The sequence below is a fragment of the Netta rufina genome, assembly GCF_964035555.1.
Source record: "Netta rufina genome assembly, chromosome: 10".
Lineage (NCBI taxonomy): Eukaryota > Metazoa > Chordata > Aves > Anseriformes > Anatidae > Netta > Netta rufina.
Window position 1 is genome coordinate 10,345,836 of NC_140133.1, and position 22,718 is coordinate 10,368,553.

At 58.5% G+C, this 22,718-nt stretch overlaps 2 protein-coding genes across 4 annotated transcripts in view; one reads left to right on the plus strand and one right to left on the minus strand.

Moving 5' to 3' along the window:
* The first annotated feature begins 1,363 nt into the window (after positions 1–1,363).
* BAP1 (BRCA1 associated deubiquitinase 1) lies at positions 1,364–12,700 on the plus strand. 3 transcript variants are annotated; one of them, XM_084292787.1, is made up of 17 exons: positions 1,364–1,483; positions 2,746–2,775; positions 2,870–2,924; positions 3,304–3,436; positions 3,788–3,907; positions 4,293–4,354; positions 4,432–4,574; positions 5,085–5,163; positions 6,185–6,308; positions 6,647–6,764; positions 7,184–7,371; positions 8,072–8,205; positions 8,974–9,446; positions 9,539–9,699; positions 10,415–10,507; positions 10,975–11,047; positions 11,245–12,700. In XM_084292787.1, the coding sequence occupies exons 1-17, from the start codon at positions 1,447–1,449 to the stop codon at positions 11,376–11,378; spliced, it is 2,157 nt and encodes a 718-aa protein (XP_084148913.1). In that variant the 5' UTR covers positions 1,364–1,446; the 3' UTR covers positions 11,379–12,700. The 3 variants fall into 3 exon arrangements, with proteins under 3 accessions (XP_084148913.1, XP_084148914.1, XP_084148915.1); XM_084292788.1 differs by having other exon boundaries at positions 9,539–9,645; XM_084292789.1 differs by lacking the exons at positions 10,975–11,047; positions 11,245–12,700 and having other exon boundaries at positions 9,539–9,645; positions 9,727–10,489.
* A 280-nt stretch (positions 12,701–12,980) lies between these two features.
* Positions 12,981–22,718, minus strand: part of DNAH1 (dynein axonemal heavy chain 1) — a gene marked incomplete at its 3' end in the record, with an annotated part of 71,460 nt that continues 61,722 nt past the window's right edge. The window contains 18 exon segments of the mRNA XM_084292898.1: positions 12,981–13,102; positions 13,377–13,611; positions 14,008–14,214; positions 14,453–14,597; positions 14,781–14,911; positions 15,082–15,252; positions 16,010–16,186; positions 16,274–16,453; positions 16,873–17,043; positions 17,511–17,642; positions 18,088–18,246; positions 18,729–18,869; positions 19,275–19,475; positions 19,932–20,083; positions 20,858–21,053; positions 21,138–21,363; positions 21,463–21,623; positions 22,011–22,160. Of these exon segments, the coding sequence (XP_084149024.1) occupies positions 12,981–13,102; positions 13,377–13,611; positions 14,008–14,214; positions 14,453–14,597; positions 14,781–14,911; positions 15,082–15,252; positions 16,010–16,186; positions 16,274–16,453; positions 16,873–17,043; positions 17,511–17,642; positions 18,088–18,246; positions 18,729–18,869; positions 19,275–19,475; positions 19,932–20,083; positions 20,858–21,053; positions 21,138–21,363; positions 21,463–21,623; positions 22,011–22,160 (3,057 nt within the window).

Consider the following 22,718-nt stretch of genomic DNA (forward strand, 5'->3'; position numbering starts at 1 on the left):
TGCTGAGCCCCAGGGCCTCCCCAAAACGCAGATCTCTGCCCTGCTATGGGTGCTGCAGGCCGCTGTGGGTGAGGCACTCGCCTGCTGGGAGCTCCGGCAGCCGGGCTGATAAGGATCTCCCCTTTCCCCGGGCAGCACGGCCCCACACAATGGTGTGAACTGCGGCCCCACCGGGCCCGGCATTGTTCGAAGGCAGAGGAAGGGGAAAGAAAATAATAATAATTAAACCCCAAAATAGCTCGCACAAAGCCCGGGCTGGGTGATATCATCGCTCCTCCCTTACGAGCACTGGTGCTGCAGCACAACGGCTGCGTGCGGTGCGGCGCCTTTGGTGGGGGCAAAGTCCCTGGGTGTGCTGCCCGGCCCCACGTGAGGCTGTGGGGCTGGGCTGTGGGACTCAGACCTGTGTAGGGCTGAGCTGTGGGGCTGAGCCCTGCGTGGGACTGAGCTGTAGGACTCAGACCTGTATGGGGCCGAGCTGTGAGACTCAGAGCTGAATGGGGCTGAATTGTGGGACTCAGACCTGCATGGGGCTGAATTGTGGGGCTGAGCCGCCTATGCGGTTGAGCTGTGGGACTCAGACCTGTGTGGGGCTGAACTGTGGGACTCAGACCTGTGGAACTCAGACCTGTGTGGGGCTGAGCTGTGGGACCCAGATCTGTGTGGGGCTGAGCCCTGTGTGGGGCTGGGCGGTGGGACTCAGACTTGTGTGGGGCTGAACTGTGGGACTCAGACCTGTGGAGCTCAGACCTGTGTGGGGCTGAGCCACCAGTGGGACTCAGACCTACATAGGGCTGAGCTGTGGGACTGAACTGTGGGACTCATACCTGTATGGGACCGAGCCCTGTGTGGGGCTGAGCTGTGGGATCCAGACCTTTTTTGGGCTGAGCCCTGCGTGGGGCTGAGACACCTGTGGGGCTGAGTTGTGAGACTCAGAGCTGTGTGGGGCTGAACTGTGGGGCCGAGCTGTGTGTGGGGCTGAGCTGTGAGACTCAGAAGTGCATGGGGCTGAACTGTAGGACTTAGACCTGCGTGGGGCTGAACTGTGGGGCTGAGCCGTGTGTGGGACTCAGACCTGTGGAACTCAGACCTGTGTGGGGCTGAACTGTGGGACCCAGATCTGTGTGGGGCTGAGACACCTGTGGGGCTGAGTTGTGAGACTCAGAGCTGTGTGGGGCTGAGCTGTGGGGCTGAGCCCTGTGTGGGGCTGATCTCCCCCCATCGGGCCGTGCCCCCCCCGCCGGGGCCTTTCTGTGGCGCCGCCTCCCGCGCCCGGCGCTGGCGGCGCGGTGACGTCACGCGGCGCGCGGTGCTGACGCGGAGGGGCCGGGGGAAGGAGGAGGAGGAGGAGGAGGAGGAGCGGGGGGGGGCCCGGAGCGGGGCCGGGCGGCGGCGGCGGCGGCGGGGCCGGACGGGACATGGCGGCACGGGCCGGGCCGCGGGAAGATGAATAAGGGCTGGCTGGAGCTCGAGAGCGACCCCGGTGAGGGAACGGGGGGGGCTCTGAGGAGGGTGGGGGCCGTGAGGGGGGTGGGCCTATGGCGGGAGGGCCTGTGAGGGGGTGTGGGGGGGCTGTGAGGGGTGGGGGGCTATGAGGGGTGGGGGGCTATGAGGGGGGCTGTGGGGGGTTGGGGTAGTTGTGAGGGGGGTTTGGGGGGGTTGGGAGGGGTGGGGAGCCTGTGAGGGGGGATTTGAGGGGGTATGTGGGGGCTGGGTGGGGGTGGGGGGGCTGTGAGGGGGTGTGGGGGGGGCTGTGAGGGGTGGGGGGTGTGTGTGGGGGCTGTGGGGGCTGGGAGGGGTTGGGGGGGCTATGGGGAGGGCTATGGGGGGGTGGGAGGGGTGGGAAGGCTTTGAGGGGGTTTTTGGGGGCTGTGAGGGGCTGGGGGTGCTGTTTGGGATTTTGGGGGCTGTGAGGGGAGTGTGGAGGGGCTGTGGGGGCTGTGAGGGGTTGGGGGGGCTACGGGGGGCTGTGAGGGGGGCGGGGTTTGAGGGGATGATTGGGGGCTGTGAGGGGCTGGGTGGGGGTGGGGGGGCTGTGAGGGGTGTGGGGTTTGTTTGGGGTTTTGGGGTCCGTGAGGGGTTGGGGGGGCTATGGGGGGGCTGTGAGGGGTGGGGGTGCTGTTTGGGGTTTTGGGGGCTTTGAGGGGGATGTGTGTGGGGAGGGGGTTGTTTTGGGGGGGGTGCTGTGGGGGTGGAAGCACCTCCAGGCCCCAATTGGCTCGGGGAGGCCGTGGGGTGGGGGAGTCCCAGCAGGGTTCATGGGGGGGGGACAAGGGAGGTGGGAGGTGGGAGGCAGGGCCTGGGCGCTTTCAGGGAGCCTCAGGGGGGCTCCGAGCCCGGGGGGCTCTGCGGGGTGCAGCTGGGGTGTGCCACGGTGTGGGATGTTGCTGAAGCTCCTCGGTGCTCTGCAAAACAGCCCCAAATAGAGGAGTGGGTGACTTGTGTGAGCTGGGGGGGGCTGCCTGCTGCTGGCTGTCCCCAGCCTCGCAGGTGACCGAGGGCTGTGAGGTGGCTCCTACACCCTGTGTGTGTGGCTGCGGGCGGGCGGGGGGACAACGCTGTCACCCCGAAGAGCCCGGCACGCTGTGTGTGTGTCACAGCCCCGCGCTGCCCCGTCCTGCTGTGCCCGCGTTGGATCTGGGAGCTGGGATCCCAGCTGGGGGGGATTTTTTAGCTTAGAGGTGAAGCCCCCAGGGTTTTCCCTTTTCCGTTAAGAAGAAACCTTTGGGTTTTGTCCCTTTCCAGGTCTCTTCACGCTCCTGGTCGAAGATTTTGGTGAGTCCGAGGCGCCCTCCTGGGAAGCTGGTTTCATGCTACCTCTCGCCCTTTCTTGGTAGCCTCGGTACCAGCTTCTGCCCTTTGTTTGCAGGGGTCAAGGGGGTGCAGGTCGAGGAGATTTACGATCTGCAGAGCAAGTGCCAGGGGTAAGTCACGGGCTCGAAAGCGGGGTTTTGTTGAGCAAAATGCGTCTGTGGGCCTGGGAGCTCCTCGCCAGGCGCTGGGAAGGGCGCACAGAAGGCCATCGGTCCCAGAGGTCAGCGTTGGGGTGGGCGAGCTCTTGCTTGTGTGATAACCCAGTTGGCACCACAGGCTGCGAGGGCAGATGGGCCCCAGGCACAAAAATGCACAGAGCAAGACCTGGTGTGGGGCAGCCTTCAGGGATTAAGCCCTCTGCCCCGTGGTCGCTTCCAGCGAGACGTGGTGGTGCTTCTGCTTTCCCTGCCGTGTGAGACGGCGGCGGGGCAGCCCCAGAGCTGTGTGCGCTCTGCCCAGCGCGCTGCAGCCGCTGACTCCTCTCCGCAGCCCCGTGTACGGCTTCATCTTCCTCTTCAAGTGGATCGAGGAGCGCCGCTCGCGCCGCAAGGTCTCGACCCTGGTGGATGAGACGTCGGTGATCGACGATGACATCGTCAATAACATGTTCTTTGCTCACCAGGTGGGCTGGGGGCACCCTGGGGAGGGCTGGTGGCGAGATCTCCCCTGGGTGGTGAGGCAAAAGGAGCTGTGGGTGGGGAAGGAGATCTCCTTCCCGGGGGTCTCTGCCCTGAGCCACAGCTTGGAGGGACCCAGGGGAGGGCTGAGAGCCTGACTAGGGCCCGTGCTGCCAGCAGGTGCCCACAGGGGCATGGTGGGGACTGCTGAAGGAGGCCGATCTCCTCTGCCCCTCCGAGAGAGCAGCTGTACCTCAGGTCGCTGTTCCACGAGCGGTTTTTGGGTTATTGGTGACAGGGGGGTCATCAAACAAGCGCTGTTCCTGCTGCTGACTGGTCCTTGTGTCGCCCCCCAGCTGATCCCCAATTCCTGCGCCACCCACGCCCTGCTGAGCGTCCTCCTGAACTGCAACAATGTGGACCTGGGCCCCACGTTGAGTCGCATGAAGGATTTCACCAAAGGATTCAGCCCCGAGGTAGGGGGTGGAGGCGTGTGGGGCTGCGCAGCGCTGTGACCCTCTCCTGCTCCCCTCAGGACCCTGCTGTGGCGAGCTGGCTTCTCTGCAGCCCTTTGTGGCTGCCTGAGCGTCGCGAATTTGATCTGTGGTCAAATGCACTCCTGCCTTCACACCTAGCTCGCAGTCTGTGCTCTCTACAGCTGTAATCCCCCCTCACGTCTCCTTGGAGTGTTCCTTTCCTCACGGGTCTTTACCTTGTAACTCAGCAGAGCGCAGTTACGAGCTGCTGGGAGCTGTTCTTCAAGCCCTGCGTGTGGACGGAGGGAGCGGGGAGCTGGCGGGTGGAGCACTTTGTTATTTTCTTACCACTTCTCCGTTGTTTCCCTCTCCTGCTCTTCTGCAGAGCAAAGGCTATGCCATCGGCAATGCCCCCGAGCTGGCCAAGGCCCACAACAGCCATGCCAGGTGAGCCAGGATGCCTCTCGCAGCGCGGTTCTGCTGGAGCGGGCTCCCCGCTCACCTCCTGCCTCTCGCCCTCGCAGACCGGAGCCTCGGCACCTGCCGGAGAAGCAGAACGGCATCAGCGCTGTGCGAACCATGGAGGCTTTTCACTTCGTCAGCTACGTCCCCATCAAGGGGCGGCTGTTTGAGCTGGACGGGCTGAAGGTCTATCCCATCGACCACGGTAAGAACCTGCCTGCCACTGCTCGTTGACGTGGTTGGAGGGACAGCCTGGTTTGTCCACGTTGTGTTGTATTTCATTGTGAGTGAGCGTTAGCTGGGATTCGTGGAGAATCATTCCAGCGGCTCCCAGATTCATCCTGAGTTTTGACAGCTCCTTTTGGAGCCTCTGTTGGAGTCTGTGTGTAGAAAACAATTACTTCTAGATGCATCGTGTTGCTTTTTTCCAGCCGTGCTGCTTTCCTCCACAGTTGCTCAGGGCCGTGAGGTCCTTCTGCAGCTCGGCGATGTGGCATCACGAGCAGAACCTGTCCCCTCCTCACTGCTCCCTGTGCCAAATAACTGCTGCGTGCTGAGGGCTGAGGTCCCCAGCAGAGATCCCAGCAGTACTGCTCGGGGTGCTCTTCTCACAATCCGGCTGGTTCTGTCTTTCAGACACGTGCTTATCCCTGCTAGGGCTTTGCTTCTGTTTCTCAGGCCCTGCGCTGCTAATTCTGGCTCTGCCTTTCTCCAGGGCCGTGGGCTGACGACGAAGAATGGACGGACAAAGCCAGGAGGGTGATCATGGAGCGCATCGGCCTGGCCACTGCAGGGTAATGTCCCAGCCCTGCTGCGGGTTCTGGGTCATCTCCTCTGCCCCTGGGTCATTTCTGCTGGGCTCTGATGAGTTGTGGGGGTGACAACGTTGCTTGGGAGGGGTGTGGGTGCGCTGCCCGGTCCCTTTCTTTGCCCCTGAGATCTGGAGCGTGCGGAGGAGCTGTGCTCAGTGTGGTGCAGTCCCTGCGAAGCGCCGTGTGGGACAGGAATGGGAGGAAACGCAAGGAATTAGGGATCTGTGCGCAGGTGCGGGGCTGCAGTCCTGTTGGGATCGTGGAGGTGGATCGTGAGCCAGCTGAGAGCTCGAGGGATAGGATTAGAGAGGAGATGGGTACGGGTGGCATCGCAGCGGGTGTCAGCTGTGGGCTGCTCAACCAGGAAGACAAGTGGGTGAGGCCTTCCACAGACAGCTGGAAGTAGCCTCGTGTTCCCCATGGGGGACTTCAGCCCTCCTGGTATCTGCTGGAGGGCAGGTGCTGATCTGGGCAGTCGGGAGAGGAATTTGGGGACTGGAGGAAAGCAAATGTCACTGCTGCCTTCAAGAAGGTCAGAGGGAGAGCCCAGGGAACTGCAGGCCAGTCGGCCTTACCTGGACCCCCGGAACTGTGATGGAACAGCTTGTCCTGGAAACCATTTCCAGCCACGTGAATGACAGGAAGGTGATCAGAGGTAGTCAGCGTGGAGCACACCATGGGGCAGTGGTGCCTGACCTACCAGGCATCCTCCTGGGGTGTGAGCTGACTGGCTTGTGGATGAGGGAAGCTTGTGGATGAGGGAAGAGACGTGGATATTCTCTGCCTTGACTTCAGCGAGGCTTTTGATCTGTCTCTTGGGAGACTCTCGTAGAGAAGCAGCAGCGTTATGGTGTCAGATGAGCAGGCAGCGAGGTGTTTTGAAGCCTGGCTGAAGAGCTGGGTTCAGAGGGTGGTGGTCAGAGGCACGGCCTCGTTGGAGGCCCGGAGCTAGCGGAGTGCCGCAGGGGTCGGTCAGCGTGAGGTCTGCTCTGACTCCCCGCAGGGAGCCGTACCACGACATCCGTTTCAACCTGATGGCAGTGGTGCCCGATCGGAGGATGAAGTACGAGTCCAAGCTTCACATCCTGAAGATGAACCGCCAGACCGTGCTGGAGGCCTTGCAGCAGGTAGGAGAGCCCGGGTCCCGAGGGAGTGCAGGGTTCAGATGGTAACAGGCTCTGCTCTCAGGGGATCTCGCTGTGCTGTAAGGACCCTGCGTGGTTCTTTTTTGTTTGTTTTTTTCCTCTTTGTGAGACCTCCTCTGGGAAGAGGAAATATCCTTGTTGCTGCTTGCCCTTTTGCTGCTCACCTGGGAGGTTGTCCATAAAGCTGGTGGTTGTGTGCGTGGGTGCTCAGAGGTTGGCTTGCCCTCGCACATTCTCCCTCGGTGATGCCCTAGGGGGAGCAGCGTGCTTTGGGTCGCCCTGCTCTGGTGCTCACTTCTGCTCCATCGTTTGCCTTCAAGCTTATCCGAGTCACTCAGCCTGAACTGATCCAGACCCAGAAGTCTCAGGAATCTCAGTCTACCGAAGAGACAAAGCCAGCCAGCAGCAAGACCGTGGCTCCAGAGAGCACCCATCCAGGTAGGTCCCCGTGCCAGGGGTGTTTCAAGCCAGCGTGGCCCGCTCTGAAGCGAGCACATCCTGGCATAGGCTGGGGATGGTGTCTGGCTGACCTGGAGCTTGAGAAACTTCTATGGTTGGCTTCGTTTTTCTTTTCCTCTGGCCCCAGCTCCACGTGCAGCGTGCTGGGATGTGGCTGACCAGGCCTGCTGTAGATACCGGAGTGCCTGGGAGGAGTGTTGGAGGGAAACGGAGCTTGAAAAGGGGGAGGGCTTAAGCTTGGGGACACTTGTGACAGCTGGAAGCGGGGTGGGAAGCGGTTGTGATGCTCTGCTCGTGCTCTGGTGGAGCATACGAGCTTGTGGGACAGGAGAGGGGTGGCAGAGGGCGCTGAGTAGCCAGCAGTGGAAGTGAGAGGCTGCGCGGTGCCTGTGTTGCAGACAGCACTGATGAGCCCACGAGCCAGGGCCACCCCGTGGCCACACAGAGCCCACCCACCCGCTCCAAGCCAGTGGTGAAGACGTCGGCAAGCACCATCAACGGGGCGCCTCCGGCAAACCCCAACCCCATCATGCAGAGGTTGCCGGCCTTCCTGGATAACCACAACTACGCCAAGTCGCCCATGCAGGTGGGTTGGAGCTCCAGGCTCCTGTCAGGGGTGTTGCTGGCCTTCTGCTCCGAGTCCCCCACCTCCAGGGGGTTGTTGCTGAGCAGGTCTCGGCCCTTTCCCTGCCTCATGGCGTGCCTGCCCTCGTGCTGCTCGGGCTGGAAGGGCAGAAGGTAAAAAATGACCCAACAAAAGAGGTTGGCTCTAATGTGGGTCGTTTGGTTGGTGTGAATCACTGCGTTGTGGGGGAACATTGATGTTGGAGTGAAGGCGGCTGGGCAGGGACAGTTTTCTCCTGCAGACTTCATGCTCAAGTGCAGAGGAAAGAGCTTCCCGTGGGAACCACATCCAGGAGCTGCCGTTGGAGGACTGGGGAAGATCTGGGTTGAGGGCTGTGGGGTGGCAAAGGACAGAGCCCAGCTCCTTTTTTCCTGCTGACCTGGGTATACTCAAGCCAGTAATGCTTAAATGGACCCAAACTGTGAGCTCAGGTGTCTCCTGGCTGCTGACACTCCGCATCCAGGTCCTGGTCTGCACCGAGCTCGATCCAGAAGTACCACGGACAAGCTCGCAGCCAGAGCAGTTGCACAGGTGGCAGCTGTTCCTCAGGGGCACAGGGAGCAGCTATTTCCAGCTGAGCAAGTGTACACAGGAGTTCTGTCCACGGGGCTCTTCCTCCTCACCCCGCAGTCGGCAGGCTGTCAGCGGTGGTGTTTTGCAGGAGGAGGAAGACCTGGCGGCAGGAGTGGGTCGCAGCCGGGTCCCGGTCCGACAGCACCAGCAGTACTCGGATGATGAGGATGACTACGATGATGATGAGGAAGAGGAAGTTCGTAACACCAACTCAGCCATCAGGTAACGGCTCGAGCTGAGGCAGAGGGCAGAGGGAGGTTTAGCTGTGTGCCTGGCTCTGAGGGGTGCTGACCTTCGCAGAACTGCTTGCAGTGACTTCCAGATCTCTTTCCTGAGCATGATTAGCTGTGTTACAGTCTGTGACTGCAACGTGTGTGCGATCTGGACTGTTTTTTAGTTTGCCTGGCATTTTACTGTTCACTCCTTGGATTTTGTGAAACCTTTCTGTTGCTCTTCATAATCAACTCTGAATTTTGGCTGCCCTGAGTAACTGTGTATCTGGGGCTTCCCTGCTTCCCCCCTTCTCCAAACATTCCTGAACAAAATGAATGGGGTGACTGGGGGGCTCCTTCATAGCCTGCCCAGCTTTGCTTTTCTTTCTCCTAGGGCGTTTCTGGTTGCTGTGTGGGTGGTGGAGCTCGATCTGGGGAAGGTCACCTCATAGCTGACAAATTACCAGGCTTTTTGGGCAGAGGGTTTCAGCTGCACATCAGGGTGCCTGGTGGTTGAGGAAATGTGGTGTGCTGTGCTTGGGGGGCTTCATTTTTTCACCGCTCTGCAAGAGTACCTGCAGCTAGCAGCTTGGTGGGGTGGGCTGCTGCCAGAGATGCTGGTGGCAACGAGAGCAACCTAGAAACGTTCCAGGCCTTGCTTCATCCTAGCACATGGCCTCAGGTGCTGAGTGTGGGGCTGGCAGTGCCCATGCTGCTGCAGCTGGGCTCTCCAGCTCCTTCCCCCCAGCTTCACCTTCCCTTCTGCATCCCTGGGCAGGTACAAAAGGAAAGGACAAGTAAAGCAAGAGCACGCAGCGGGGGCTGCGGACGGCCAGCTCTCTGTCCTCCAGCCGAACACCATCAACGTCCTGGCCGAGAAGCTGAAAGAGTCGCAGAAGGACCTCTCCATCCCCCTGTCCATCAAGACGAGCAGCGGCGGAGCTGCCGTGGCGGTTGTCACTCACTCCCAGCCCTCTCCCACCCCCAGCAACGAGAGCACCGACACCGCCTCCGAGATCGGCAGCGCCTTCAACTCCCCGCTGCGCTCTCCCATCCGCTCGGCCAACCCCACCCGCCCCTCCAGCCCCGTCACCTCCCACATCTCCAAGGTCCTTTTCGGCGAGGAGGACGGGCTGCTGCGCATCGACTGCATGCGCTACAACCGGGCCGTCAGGGACCTGGGGCCCATCATCAGCTCTGGGCTGCTGCACCTCACAGAGGACGGCGTCTTTTGCCCGCTGGCTGTTGCAGGTAGGTGCCCGCAGTCCCTGGGGGGGGGTGCCCCGTGGTGATGGGGCTGCGTCCTTTTGCTGTGGCTCCTAACGCTTCTCTCCTGCGCGCAGATGGGGGGAAAAGCTCCCCCTCGTCCATCAAACCCGGTGAAGAGGCCCAGGTTGCCATCAAACTGGAGGAGAAGGAGGGCAGTGAGGCCGGTGACAGCAAAGAGAAGGTGGGACTTGGCAGGACCAGTGATCACCCTGGGGGGGAAAAGTATTCTCCCAAGGTGAGTTTTGTGCTGCGACGGCCCTAGGAACACGGAGCCCCCCTGTGCTCGCCCAGAGACGCAGCAGCACCGGCAGTGACCGAACCACATGTGCACGGTGTCCCGCTCGCGTGCCGCCGCCGCCGTGCCTTGAGGCACAGGGCAGTGCAGGTTTTGTGCCTCATATCCTCTTGGGATGCCCGTGTTGGCAGCGGGTAGAGCTGCTGCTTCGTGTGGTTGAGATGTTCTCCGTGCTCTACTTTGGGGACCCTGCCGAGACCCTGCCCAGGTCCCTTGGCACCCCAGCTCCCAGCCTGCCCTAACTTTATTGCCTGTCTCTGCCCCCTAGCCAGCAACAAGACCAGGCTTGGGCAGCACGAGCACACGGAGGTCTCCCTGCAGGATAGCTGCCTGGAAACATCTTCTGTTTTACTCAGAAGGGAAATCCTCAAGCTGTGTTAGTGAAAAGAACCAGGGGTGGGCTCAGGCAGAACATGCCTGTGAACAACAGCTCACTGGTGGCTAGCCTTAGCACCAGCTGATTGATTATCCTCACTCAGATGTTCCCTATAATGAAATGCTGTTTTATTTTTTTCCCCTCTCTGGCAAGTGGTTTTTTGTTTTGATGAATCCTAGCACAGTGAGGAACACCCCCAGCTCACCCCTGCAGCTCTAGGGCTGTGTGCTGGCAGGCACAGGTCCGTCTGCTCACGTTTGCTCTGCTTGGTCCTGTCAGGAGCTGCTGGCACTGCTGAAGTGTGTGGAGGCAGAGATTGCAAACTACGAGGCCTGCCTGAAGGAAGAGGTGGAGAAGAGGAAGAAATTCAAGGTGTGTTTGTTGCTGGATCATTAATGTTGCTGATTTAGCTCCCTGAAGGCTTCCATCTGTGGTCAAGCTTATGTTAAAGTGGAGGGAGGGTGGTTCAGCTGAGAAGAGTGATGGGAACACCTGAGCTCTGTCCTGTTACCAAGCACAGCCAGGTACAGGAGCGCTCCTCCTAGGGCAGATTGAGGCCCCTGGGCAGCCCAGGCTGGAGGAGGGTGGGGGAGCTCTGCAGCTGGGGCACTGCTGAGCATCAGCACTGCTAGGAGGAAGGGTGGGCACCTCTGTGCCTGGAGGCCTGGCAGTGTTCCTCCTGTGCCTTCTTGTGTGCTGGGCTGGGGGCTGAGACCCTTCCTGCTCTGTTCCCCTCAGCCTGGGGCTAGGCAAGGCACTACACCAGTTCTTGGCCCCGTGAGCTCTCCTTTCTCCCTGCCCCATCTGTAATTACGTATGAATCTGTGTTCTATTTGTAGATTGATGACCAGAGGAGAACCCACAACTACGATGAGTTCATCTGTACCTTCATCTCCATGCTGGCGCAGGAAGGTGAGATGTGGAAACAGGGGCGTGGGGTTCAGGTTCAGCTTGGGACCTCCCCCCACCGAGCTGTGGGGAGCTCTGTGGGCTTGGGGTGAGAGAGGGAAGGCCGTGATTTGGTGTCAGTAATGCCAGCACCCTCTCCAGCGCGTGGTGGCCATTCACAGCACTTCATTACAGCAGCTGTGCTGCCTCTGTCCCTGCAGGCATGCTGGCCAGTCTCGTGGAGCAGAACATCTCCGTCCGCAGGCGGCAGGGAGTCAGCATCGGCCGTCTCCACAAGCAGAGGAAGCCCGACCGCCGGAAACGCTCCCGTCCGTATAAAGCCAAGCGTCAGTAGTAGCCTTGGGGTCAAGACTGTGAGGAACTGGCCCCTGGGGCTTTGGGCAGTGGCACTTGGATGTATCTTACCCTTTGCCTGAGGAAAAGGGACCCCAGTGAGAAGCCCTTGGCTGAGGTGGAGCCTCGGGACAAACGGAAATTGGGTTTTCCTCTGAGCCTGAGTTGTGAAAGGCAGAACTGCCTTGTCTCAAGGAGAGACCCTGCAGCACCAGGCGAGCCTGAGCTGCCCCCCTGAGCCGTGGCCACGCGCAGACACCCTGGGCCTGTGTCTCCGTGCCATGGCTGAGGACTGCGGCAGGAGGGACAGAGCCCAACTGGTAGTGGTGGGCCCGGTGTGGGGACACTGGTGCCACTGGTGTGAGGCTGTGCTGGCCACAGCTGGCTGTGGCTTGTGTCCTGTGTGTGCAGGCCTTTAGTTCTGTGCTTCCCCAAGCCCCTCACGGCTGTTTTCTGTTCCTCTCCCTCCCTTCACAAAATTGATGTTCTGGTTCTGAACCACACTTTGGCTCCTGGACGGAGCTGTTCTCCACCACGGCTGGCCTGCGTGAACGCAGCTCTGTGCTGCCCTGTTCCCCAAGCTGGCTGATGCTCCAGGGATGGCAGTGCCACCTCCCCACCCAGCCAGGCTCTCCTTTGGGCATTGCCCCCTTGTCCCCAGCCCTGTGGGGGTGCTGGGGGGCCCTGCTTCCACAGCAGCTCTCCTAGGGACCAGCTCTGCGGCCCTGGCCGGTGCCTTTGGGTCACACAGGGTTGCTCCAGCCCTTGTCCCGGGTTGGTCTTGGTGCTGGGGTGGAAGCCAGATCTGGAGTTGGCTTGGTGCCCTTGATGGAGCCTTTTGGGGGGGGAAGAGGTGACAGCGTAATACCCAAATGCACAAAGGGAGCCTCGTGGGCAGACAAACTGGGGGCAGCCCAAAACTGCTTCTCCTGCCCAAGCTCCTCACTGGTTGCCACCCAAGAGCCTGCTGGTGTGGGCAGCGCCCTGGTTTGTACTGCAGCACACTGGCCCAGCCTTCCTGCCAGCCCCATCAGTGCTCCTGCAGATGGTTTTCTCCCCCAGCCTCAGCAGCCTGGCAGAAATCTCAGAAGCCAAAGGTTGGTGCCTCTCCCCAGAGGTGAAGGCAGGAGGAGCTGAGCTGGGGACAAGGGGAACAGAGACAGGAGAGGACTGAATTTGCCGAACGGGAAAATTTGTACAGATCTTCACTGTGGAATGAAACTGTCTTTTTTTTTTTATTATTATTTGTTGGAGGAAAGCAAAATCCTTCTTCTTGCTGTGTCTGATACCAAGTGCTGTACATAATGGATCTGTCTGAAGGAATAAAGCTATCCTGTAACAGCCATCCAAGGGCCTGGGGTGGGAGGGAAGGGTGAGCCACCTGTGAGCACTAGAGCTGGGTCCCTTGCTGTGTTTTTGACAAACTGGCAGCTCTTCTGGGGTGCTAAAAACTTGGAGCAACAACAAATGAATGTGATTGCTGGTGGAGCTGAGCTTTACAGTTACAGTGAAGGGCATGAGGAGCAGCTCAGGAGGAGGGGCAGGGGTTGGTACCTGTCAGTGCCTGCCCCTGGTGCTTCCCCTGCCCGCGCAGGTTCCCCAGCTAGAAGTCCAGGGAGCAGATCAAGGCTGTGCCCCGTTTGATCCAGTGCTGCTGGGGCTTGTCCGTGGGGAGCTCCACAGCGATCACGTAGTTGGTGGAGTGGCCTGTGGTCGACAGCGTTCCTGGATGGGGGGAAGCAAAGGAGGGAGGGTGGTACCGCAGCCCGGCTCCCTGGGCAGCTGCAGCAGTCCCCTACAAGTGACCCCATGTCCCATCCCAGAGTATTTTAGGGTGAGGGCTCCACTCTCCACAACCAGAGCAGGCACAATCCCATTTTCCCTGCTCCAATACCAGTGCACAGCAGGAGGCAGAAGAGCTCTGCAGCCTCTCCTGGGCTGTCTGTCCTAGCTAGCTCTATGGGCTCTGTTTTCAGAGGCCTGTCTTGAGGGCACCTACCTGCACGAGTGAGCGTCTTGTAAATGGGGCACAGGTAGATGCCGGCGGCTGGAGGCTTGCGGCTGGGGACAGGAAGCAGCCAGATGACTGCCATCTCCGTGTAAAGCTCCTTGGGCCGGGACTCCGCCAACTGAAAGGCAGAGGGGTCCCAGCGGGCGCCTTCAAGGAACAAGCCGTGGATGTAGCAGCCCTCGGCAGGAGGGTGAGCGAGCTCGCTTGCTGACTCCTTCATCACCTGTGGAGGAGAGCAGGCCCGGGGCTGTGAGCAAGGCACAGCCACGGAAGGTCAGCCCCCAGGACCTCCCCCAAAACCCCTTATGCTGCTCTTGGCTAAGTAAATGCTACCAAAACCTGCTCCAGCTCTCGGAAGTGCTGGTTGGGTTTTCCAGCAGCCTGAGGAAAAGCCTGGAGAGAGAAATGTGAGCAGGTCTGGAGAGACGGAGAGGTCTCTGGTTGCTTTGTGATGGTGCCTGGTGGTGTTGGTGTACGTATCTGAGCACATCACGGGTGATGGGCTCCCCGTGCAGCAACTGGCTCCACTTCTGAGCAGGCTGGGGCTAGAACTAGGCCTGCTTTGTTCTATCAGCAAATTCCCAAGCAATCCAGCAAGAAATCTGGCTGAGTCACTCACCTGGAAGCTAAACGAGATCGTGTCGATGGAGATCACAGACTTCCTGGCGAAGTTCTGCAGTGTCCCCGTGAGGAAAGCCTGGGGGAAGAAGAACCCGCTGATCCAGAAGACGGAGGGGATCCCGTGGTTGATCCATTTCTTCAGGAATTCAATCCGCTGCACCAAGTCGTTCACCCAGGATGCCAAGGGCTTCAGCGAGGGGTAGGCCTGTGGGGGACCAACAGGGGAAGGTGGTGAATTCATACAAGGATACCCTAAACCTCGTGCCTGAGTTGCTGACAGCTGCCCAGAGCCCAGGGATTCATCCAGCCTAGGGCTGAGAACCTCCTGCATGAAGCAGGAGACATCTGCAAGCCCCAGGGGCTTTGTGCTGTGTGAGACAGCCCAGCCCAGCTGTGGAATTTGTCCAGCTTCCCCGGGCAGCTGGGCTGGCTGGGAGGTGTACCTTGGTGTTCCACATTGCAGGGACGGCGTTGTTGTACAAGCTGTCGGCCATCAGCTCCAGCTGAGAAGACATCACAACCAGGCCCTTGAGAGCCTTCAGCAAATCCTTCAGTGTCTGAGCAATCACCTCCAGGAGGCTGTTGTACCTACAGAGAAAAAGCTGATGTTTCTGCGGAGGGATCAGAGTGACAGCAGAGTCATGACCATTGCTGCCACCGCCCTGCCACGCTCAGTAATGAAGTCCCTTGGGGAAGGGGACGGGGGTGGAAGCAGGGGCACGCACATCCCAGCAGATTTCTGGCCCAGGACAGGACCCCACAAGGGGTTACCTGATCACCTCCTGCACCAGCACCGTGTTCATGGACTCCTCATAGAGCAGCGGGTATTTGCGGATCACCTCCTGCAAGTCCATGAGGGCAGGCAGCTTTGCCAGGATGTCCCTTGAGGTCTCCTCCACGAGCTGGAAAGCAAGCAGCGAGCAGGTGAGCATCCTGCCGGCCGCAGCCGCTGGGAAAGGAGAGGACCACGACCCAGATGGCAGCGCCATCAGCTGGGAGGCAGCATGGTGCTGGCGTTGCTCCCTCTGAGAGCCGGTGTTCCTGCGTGCACGGATGGGAACGGGGCACCCACCTCCTCCCTGCTGCGGCCGCCCAGCGTCAACATCTTGGGTTGCAGCTGCATTATGGCCCCCAGCAGGGCAAAGGTCTCCTTCTGAGCAAAGGTGATGTTGGCGTTCTCATGTAACCCGAAGAGCTCCGGGCTGTCGTTGAGCGGCAGGCTTCTGATGTACTGCAGGTACCCCTGGAGAGGAAGCCACAACAAGGGCTGTGAGACAGACAGCAGGTCTGGGAGCCCCAGAGCTGTGGTACCCTTTAGGGCTGCCATGGGCCTGGCCAGGAAGAAACAAATAAAACCAGGGCTGCTTGATGAGCTAAACCCAGCAGACCACAAACCTGCAGGCACAGGTGGACGCTATTCCTTGTTTTAGGGCTTGAGATTCTGACATTTACACAGCTCCTTGTCTCCCATTCAGCCAGGAAATGTAACTCCCAGCTTTGACGCAGGGGCAGTGGCTGACGCAGAAGGGGACGCTGAGGGGGCGGCAGCTCCTTGGAGCCAGCTGTAGTGGCTGAACGGAAGCTATAAGCCCTAGTTCATGGTTTGACTGGGGAATTAAATCACACTTGTGTCAAAACAAATGTATTCTACAAGAGTGGGCAGCTTGGCAGTGAGCCTCCTGTAGTGACCTCTGCACAAAGCTCTTCAGGCACTTTAGGTATGTGACATCAAAGTGGTTCAGAGCATAACTGCCTTCAGATGGGGAATTCTGGCAATAGCTACAACTTCCTCCTGTGCACATGGACAAGATTTTCTTCCTGTTGCTTAAATCAGATGCAGCTTCCCGGAAACTGCTGATGATCCCCAGTTTCTTACAAACTTAAATTCCCCCAGGGAAATGGAAAAGCTGTGGGTTTCAGGGAAAAATACAGCCCCATTGTACTACAGTGACATCCCTGCCCAGATTTATGAAGCTGCGCACCGTTACTCAAGTACTTACGTTGAGGTCTGAGGCAGTACTGATCTGTTTGTAGATCCCAGATTCAGAATAAGCAAACTCCGGAATTAGAACCTCAGGCTTGTAGAAATCTTCCAAAATATTCATGATGCAACGCCTGTCCCAGTCATCAGTCACGCGGCCGCCGTAGTTGATCTCCCCAGCCGTGTACTTCAGAACCTGTGAGGGACCCCACAATGGTTTTCCATCCCGTGCACGCTTCGTGAGCTTACTCTCTGCCCAGGAGGGGCCAGCTCACACCCCCACCTTGTACGGGATATCTGTGTATTCATTCAGGAACATCTCTAGTTGGCTGATGCAGATGCGGAGGTCTCCGTCTGTGAACTCGTAGGGGATGTTGAATCCCAGAGGGCCAAACTTCCTCCTCTCCAACATGTTCCCGTGGAAGAAGCAAAGTGACAGCAACAAGGATTTAAACACTGTGATCTGTGGGAAGAGAAGCAGGGAGAAGAGGTGCTCAGCTTGGGAGGTGTTGGATGAGGTAAGCTCCTGCTGGGACCTGGTGGCAGGGAAAAAATGACATGCACCAACTCAGCATGGAGCCCGGAGAGGCAGAAACCTCAGACAAGCTGCTGCACTAGGGAAGGACGTGGGCCTGCTCCCTTGCTTCAAGAAATTCACAAGTGTCTTCACCAGGCCTCCACAATACTGTTGCTTCTGTTTCTCTCATTTAAACTTCTAATTGGTTCCTCACACAGTAGGTGTAGGCTTATGAGAGCTGCCACCAGCCCTTTTCTGTCACGTGAGGGCTCTAGGAGAGAAGATCTGTACCCAAAGACAAGGCTGGGGGAGCACGTGCATAGGAGCAGGCACAGACTGTGGAGCAGAACCTGGGCCTTCCTTACCTTGGAGCAGGAAGTCAAGAAGTCATCGCTGAAACTGCTGTACGACTTGAGCAGGTTGGCCTTGACCCCGCGGGGGGGCTCAATGGTCACCTTGGAGCTGTTCTGGAGGATGGACACAGGGAAGTGGTTGCTTGGCAGACTGGTGAGCCAGAGGCGGAAATCCTTCTGCACCTAAAGGGTCAGGAGGCAGTGAGTGCTCCCTGCACCGACGCCCAGGTTTGTTGGGGAACTTGTGGGTGGGCTGGAACTAGGTCTGGGCTCCTCCTGGTGCTCCAGTTTCCCTCTCAGAGGGGAAGCTGCTGGGTAAAACAGCTCCATGCAAGCCTCCAGTTGCTGGAGGCCCAAGACTGTGTGACACCAAAGGGCCCAAAGACTGGAAACCTCAGCAAATGGCCACAGCAGTGGTAAAGCTGCAGTCCTCTGGGAGAGGGGAGACACAAATGTCATGTTCCCCTGCTCCAGTGGCCACCAGGTGAGGTGGTTTCCTTTGGTTCTCAGAGCAGGAGGAACAGGGCTGCTTGCAAAGCAATGCAGCTGGAGGAGGAGATCCCAGGGGAGCACAGAAATCTGCTTGCTGGGCAGAGTTTGTTGTATGGGGTGGGAACAAAGGTTTTCCTCAGCCAGGGGGTGGGTGTTACCTTGTTGGGGTTAATGCCTTCGATGAGTCTCTCCAGTGAAGGCATCCAGCTGGGGGCCAGGTGGCAATTCTGGAAGAAGACCCATTTGCCCTGCTCCATGGCACTGTGCATCATGGCTTCAGCACGGGGGCCCTGAGGAGGCAGATGAGAGGAGATCAGACCCCAGTCCATCAGGCTGCATCCTGCTGAGCTGGACAGGGACAATGCCGCTGGGTGGCAGGACCCCTTTCCAGATCGATAGCCTGGCTTTGTCCCTGGGGCTCATCTGAACCGCCACCATCTGCTGAGGGTGCAGCAAGGGCCCTTCAAACCTCACCAAGTCTGTGGGCTGTGGGGTGGGAGGGTGCAGTGGAAGAATTCGAGATGGATTCAGGAAGTTGGAGGGCTCTATCAGGGGAACAGCTGCAGCCCTCCCTGATGAAATGGCTCCTCCAGCTAGCAGAATATTGGACAGTGAGGGCCCTAGGGCAGGAGGATGCTGTCACTGTCCTGTAAGGGTGTTTGACCTCCTCGGAGCCAGGTGAGATCACAGGAGTGCTAGCAGGAGTCCTGCCCTGGCTCAGCACCAGCAGCTTACCTGGCCTTGGCCCAGGGAAATGGCAGAGAGCTTTTTGGAGAACTCCATCTCTTCAGCAAACTTGTAAAGGTCGGCAGCTGGGTCAGTGCCTGGGGACAGCACAAACACGAGCGGGGTGGTGGCGCTGGACTCCTTGAACACGATGGAGAGGTCAGTGGTCTGCAACACAGACAGCTCGCTGTAGCGGAGGGGCTGTAGCGGCAGCGTGCACCGTGGCTGCGCTGTGGCACCATGCAAAGCACTGCCTCCCCCAGCCCGACCCCCAGCTCCTCTCTGTGTCCCCAGCATGGTGCTGGGGGCTGAAGCCAGAAGAACAATCAATAAGGACCTGGTACGGCTCTTCTTTGGCAGGGTTACGGGCAGGGCAGTGACTAATTTCCCATTTGCTGTTTAAACTCTTGTACGCCTGCACTAACTGCTCTCTCCCAGTGCAGTTTAACTCGTGGATAAGAAGTAGGATATCCTTCCTCTGAGACAGAAGTATTCTCCAGCTTTGGGGACTCTGTCGGTGCAGCCCTAACTCTATGTCAGAGGCACGAGCAGCTTCACTGCAGCTGGGAAATGCTGACGGCCCCTTTGCAGCCAGCTTGAGGCCTCCTGCTCTCCTCCTGGCCCCAACATTGCTTCCTTCTGGCTGGTACCTGCGGCTCAATGAAGGTTTGATCCAGGTTCAGTGCCACAAAGTCCTGCATGGCATTGGTGATCTTATCTCCCCGCAGACACCGCAGAACCAGCAGCTTCTGGAAGGCATCAAGCCCAGTATCCCACTTCTGGGGCAGGGGCTCTCTGCAAAGCAATTAGATGTATTTTGGGGGGGGATGCGTCAGATCCTGCAGCTCCTCAAGAAGCACCCAAGCTACCTGCAAGAAGCCACGGGTTTTCAGGAGGATCAAGGACCATCCAGCCAGTTGGCTGAGGTTGTTGTCCATAGCTTTGAAACCATCAGTGGGCAAAACAGAGCCACAGCTGCTTCTGGGCTCTGCCGTGGGCAAGCAACAGTGCCAGAAACCCAAACCCCAGCCAGGCCTGCACAGGCAAGCTCTACCCTTCAGGAGACAAGACAATGCCTCATCTTCTCCCTTGTGTGGCACTATGAATGGAGCTGGCTGGATCAGCTCCTCGTGCTCTCCCAGGGATGCCATTACGTGCCAGGTACAGTACAGCAAGATCAACAAAGCACGGGATACTTGCCTGTGAGGCTCAGGGCTGTCAAAAATGGCCCTGAACGCTTCAAGGTTAGCTGTGAAGTCATCTGCAAAGCCAGAGAAGTTCTTCAGGTTGCTCAAGGCCAGGATGTCTCCCCACGCTCGCTCAGACAGCCAGTCTGGAGCTGGGTTCTCCCGCATCTCCTTTACAGCTCCCCCTGACAGCAGGTACCGCCACTCCTCCTGTGAACAGGTCAGGGATTGCAGCCTACCTGCCTGGACCTGGAGCATGTGGGTGCACGCCACATTTCAGAAGTATTCTGGCTATCTCTCCGGCCAGGGGAGTGTGTGGAGGCATAAATGAACACCAGAGGGTCTGGTGAGATCGGTGTTGCCATTCAGTTGCTGTTAGCTTTCCTCTGTGGTGCTGCAGCCTCAAATCCCTGCCTGCTCCTTCTCAACTCACTAACTTTAGCAGCAGACTGGCAGAAGCTGCAGTGGTTCAGGCTAGGCAGCTTGCATATAGGCACAGGGAAAGGTTTGAGCTCTTGAATGAACAGAAAAGCCCTAGGTTTGCCATGCCCAGCCCCAGGGAACAAGGATCCTTTTCCATGCCAGCACGCTAAGCGAGGGAGCTGACCACCTGGGCTTGAGCTGCCCTGCAGGGATCATATTCAAGGACTGGGGGGACTTGCTCACCATGTCGATCTGCCCCTCATTCATCAGGATCCGCGTAGAAAGCAGGAAGGCAAACATGAGCTTGTGCTTCTCAAAGAGGCTACGGCACACGTTGCTGTACAGACTGAAGGTGACGTAGTTGTTGATGTTTGTGATTCGCTCCTTCACGGTATCTGGAAAAAAGGCAGCAATCAGACAAGGGTGGTGGGTGAAGCAGAGGCTGCGCTGTCAGGGCAAGGGTGCTGTCAGTGCCTGGTCACAGGGACACAGCCACTCTCTGCCTAGGAAGAGATGTTGCCCTCAAGCACAGACCTAGCACAGAAACCACTGAGAAAGGCTGCAAGATTCAGTGTGCCATGCCAGACGTTTCCTGGTGTGGGTGTGTGATCACTGCATGGCAGAGGAAGGGCTCGGGACAGGTGTCATACTCGGAGAAAGCAGCCCCCAGAGAAGGGGTGTTTTCTGCAGGTGGATGAAGAGGTGCTTGCCTCTGCTCTTCCTCAGGAGAGAGCTGGCATGGATGAAATCGCTGCCCCAACACCCGGAGAGAGTCACTGCACCACGGCAGGCTAAAGGGGCCCAGCCACCACGACACCCCCTTGCCTAGGGCACAGGGGAGGGCTCCTGCAGCCTGACAGCAGCAGCCAGCACCTGTGCGTGGAGGCAGCTCCCTGAGAAGCAGAACCACACCATGCCAAGAGGGCATGCAGCTTGTGAGTGGCACTAACACCTCTCCAGCCTGGTCAGCCGTGGCAGCAGAGCAGTGGGGAAGCGAGTGGAGGGCAGGCTGAGCCCACAGCTACCCTGCTGTGCGGACACAACCACGGGCAGCTCTGAGCCATGCTGAAAGCTGAGGCAAGTGGGCACGTTTGCCTTTACTCTTTAGGTCCCTAGCTTCTACGCCAGGAACATGGTGTGATGAAGGAGATGACACTTCAGGTAGGTACCTGCTCTCTTGGAGTTGCTGATCCCCATGAGGAAGATGTTGAGGAACCACTCCAGTGAGTACTGGTACATGGGGTCCACGTTGGACAGGTCTGAGACACAGAAGTAGAGGATCTGTGTGCGGACAGCGACAGGCGCGTACTGCAAGCGTGTGGTGTTGATGTCCTGCTCTGTCTGCTCTGCCACCTTCACCTTGGCCTGAGGGACACAAGAGACATTGTGGTTTGTGCAGTGCTTGCAGGGCATGTGCAGCTGCAGGGGAAAAGCACCTCTATCTCCTACCTGGATCTCCCCTGCCTTGAGCTTGGATGCTTCCAGCACTTTGATGAGTTCCAAGTCATCTACAGGGTTTCCTTCAGAAGTGCTGAGCCGATACAGGATTTGGTCTTCTATCTCCTTCAGCTCCTGACGCATCTCAGCATTGCTAAGAATCAGCTGGTTTCGAGCCTCTTCCAAGTCAGGCCGCTCCTCAGCCACCACTTGTCCCAGCAGCTGGTCTTCCAAGCCACTGCAACAAAAGCCACAGGGACGAGGGTAGGGACAACAAGCCCAAAGGCTTGAGGACAGCGAGGAATGAGGCTGAGCAGCTACTGGAGTAAGCACGTACCTGGGCGAGAGGGTGAAGTTGATGAGGGTGAGCTTTGTGGAAACTTCAGGACTGTAATGAGGATTTGGCAGGTTGGTGGTGATGTACAGCTTGAAATCCTCGTGGTAAGGGATCACCTTATCCCCCAGCTTCAGCACTGTGTTGCCTTGCTGTTTGTAGGTCTGTGTCAGAGAGACAAAGGCAGAAGGGCTGGGACACCTACCTCTTGTGAGGGAAGGCACCTCATCGTGTCCTGGGCTCTTTGGTGAGGAGAGAGCCTGAAGAGATGGGCAGAGGAGCTCAAATGTGCCTGGAAGACCTGAATGCCTGAACCTATATTCCACATTTCATGGCCCTGACTGCCAGGCACAGACAAAATGCCTGCTGGCAGGAGACTGGGGTGTGAGGGAGGCTGCCAAGACATATGAGCACTAAAAAGGGAGCACTCAGGTGAAAGCTACATGCCCAAGGAGACCTGCAAACCCGCCGAGTCCCACTGCACCCAGGGCAGGAACCCCCTTTCCAGCCTGGCCCCCACAGTTGCCCCTCACCACCGCAAGATAAAGAACCTGTTTCAGCAAGACGGGCTCGAGGGCTGGATCCAGCTCCTCACCGACGTTCTCCAGCAGGAAAGGCTTCCCAAAAGTAATGGCTTTTTCCAGACTGCAGAGAAAGTCCCGGTCGCTCAGCTTGGCCACCTCCAGGCTGTTCACCTTCTCCTGAAAAGCAGCAGGAGCAGGCAGGGATGGAGAGGAGCATAGAGCTGTGCAGGTGTTGATGATAAGGGCTCTGTTCCCACCATGCTGAGGAGATGAAGGGTGTATGGGAGCAATGGCACACCTGGGTCCTAACTTTGGGGCCAGGCCTGCAGCCTGTTTGCTGATGGGATGTTTGCTCAGGTGTGCAGGCTAAGACTCAGTCAACCAAGGGCATCTAATCTCATTTCTGCTGTGCCTTGCCCATCCTTCTCATGCACTGTACACCTCTTGCTGGGCAGATTTAACTCCCCAAAGCAGCAGAAATTACACATCTTCTTCCTCAGCTATTTTTTTTGCAATTTTGGCAAGTTTAGCCCACTCACAAGGCATCACCAGACACTACACGCAGCCCAGCTGGGCAGCAGAAACAGCGGAGGAGTAAGGGCTCAGGAAAGACTTCTTCAGGCAGCTCTGCCTCTGCAGAGCCCTGTACCGGCAACTCACACTTCATTTATCCGCAAAGTGAGAGCAGGTGGGTGGGAAAAGCCCATGGGGGAGCACAAGGGGAGCAGCTGTCAG

What these genes read in the sequence shown, in the direction of transcription:
- BAP1 (XM_084292787.1), top strand. Translation starts at nt 1,447, where the DNA reads ATGAATAAGGGCTGGCTGGAGCTCGAGAGCGACCCCG. An exon ending in GGAGCTCGAGAGCGACCCCG is followed by an intron (nt 1,484 to 2,745) that starts GTGAGGGAACGG and finishes GTCCCTTTCCAG; the next exon opens with GTCTCTTCACGCTCCTGGTC. An exon ending in GGGAAAAGTATTCTCCCAAG is followed by an intron (nt 9,700 to 10,414) that starts GTGAGTTTTGTG and finishes TGGTCCTGTCAG; the next exon opens with GAGCTGCTGGCACTGCTGAA.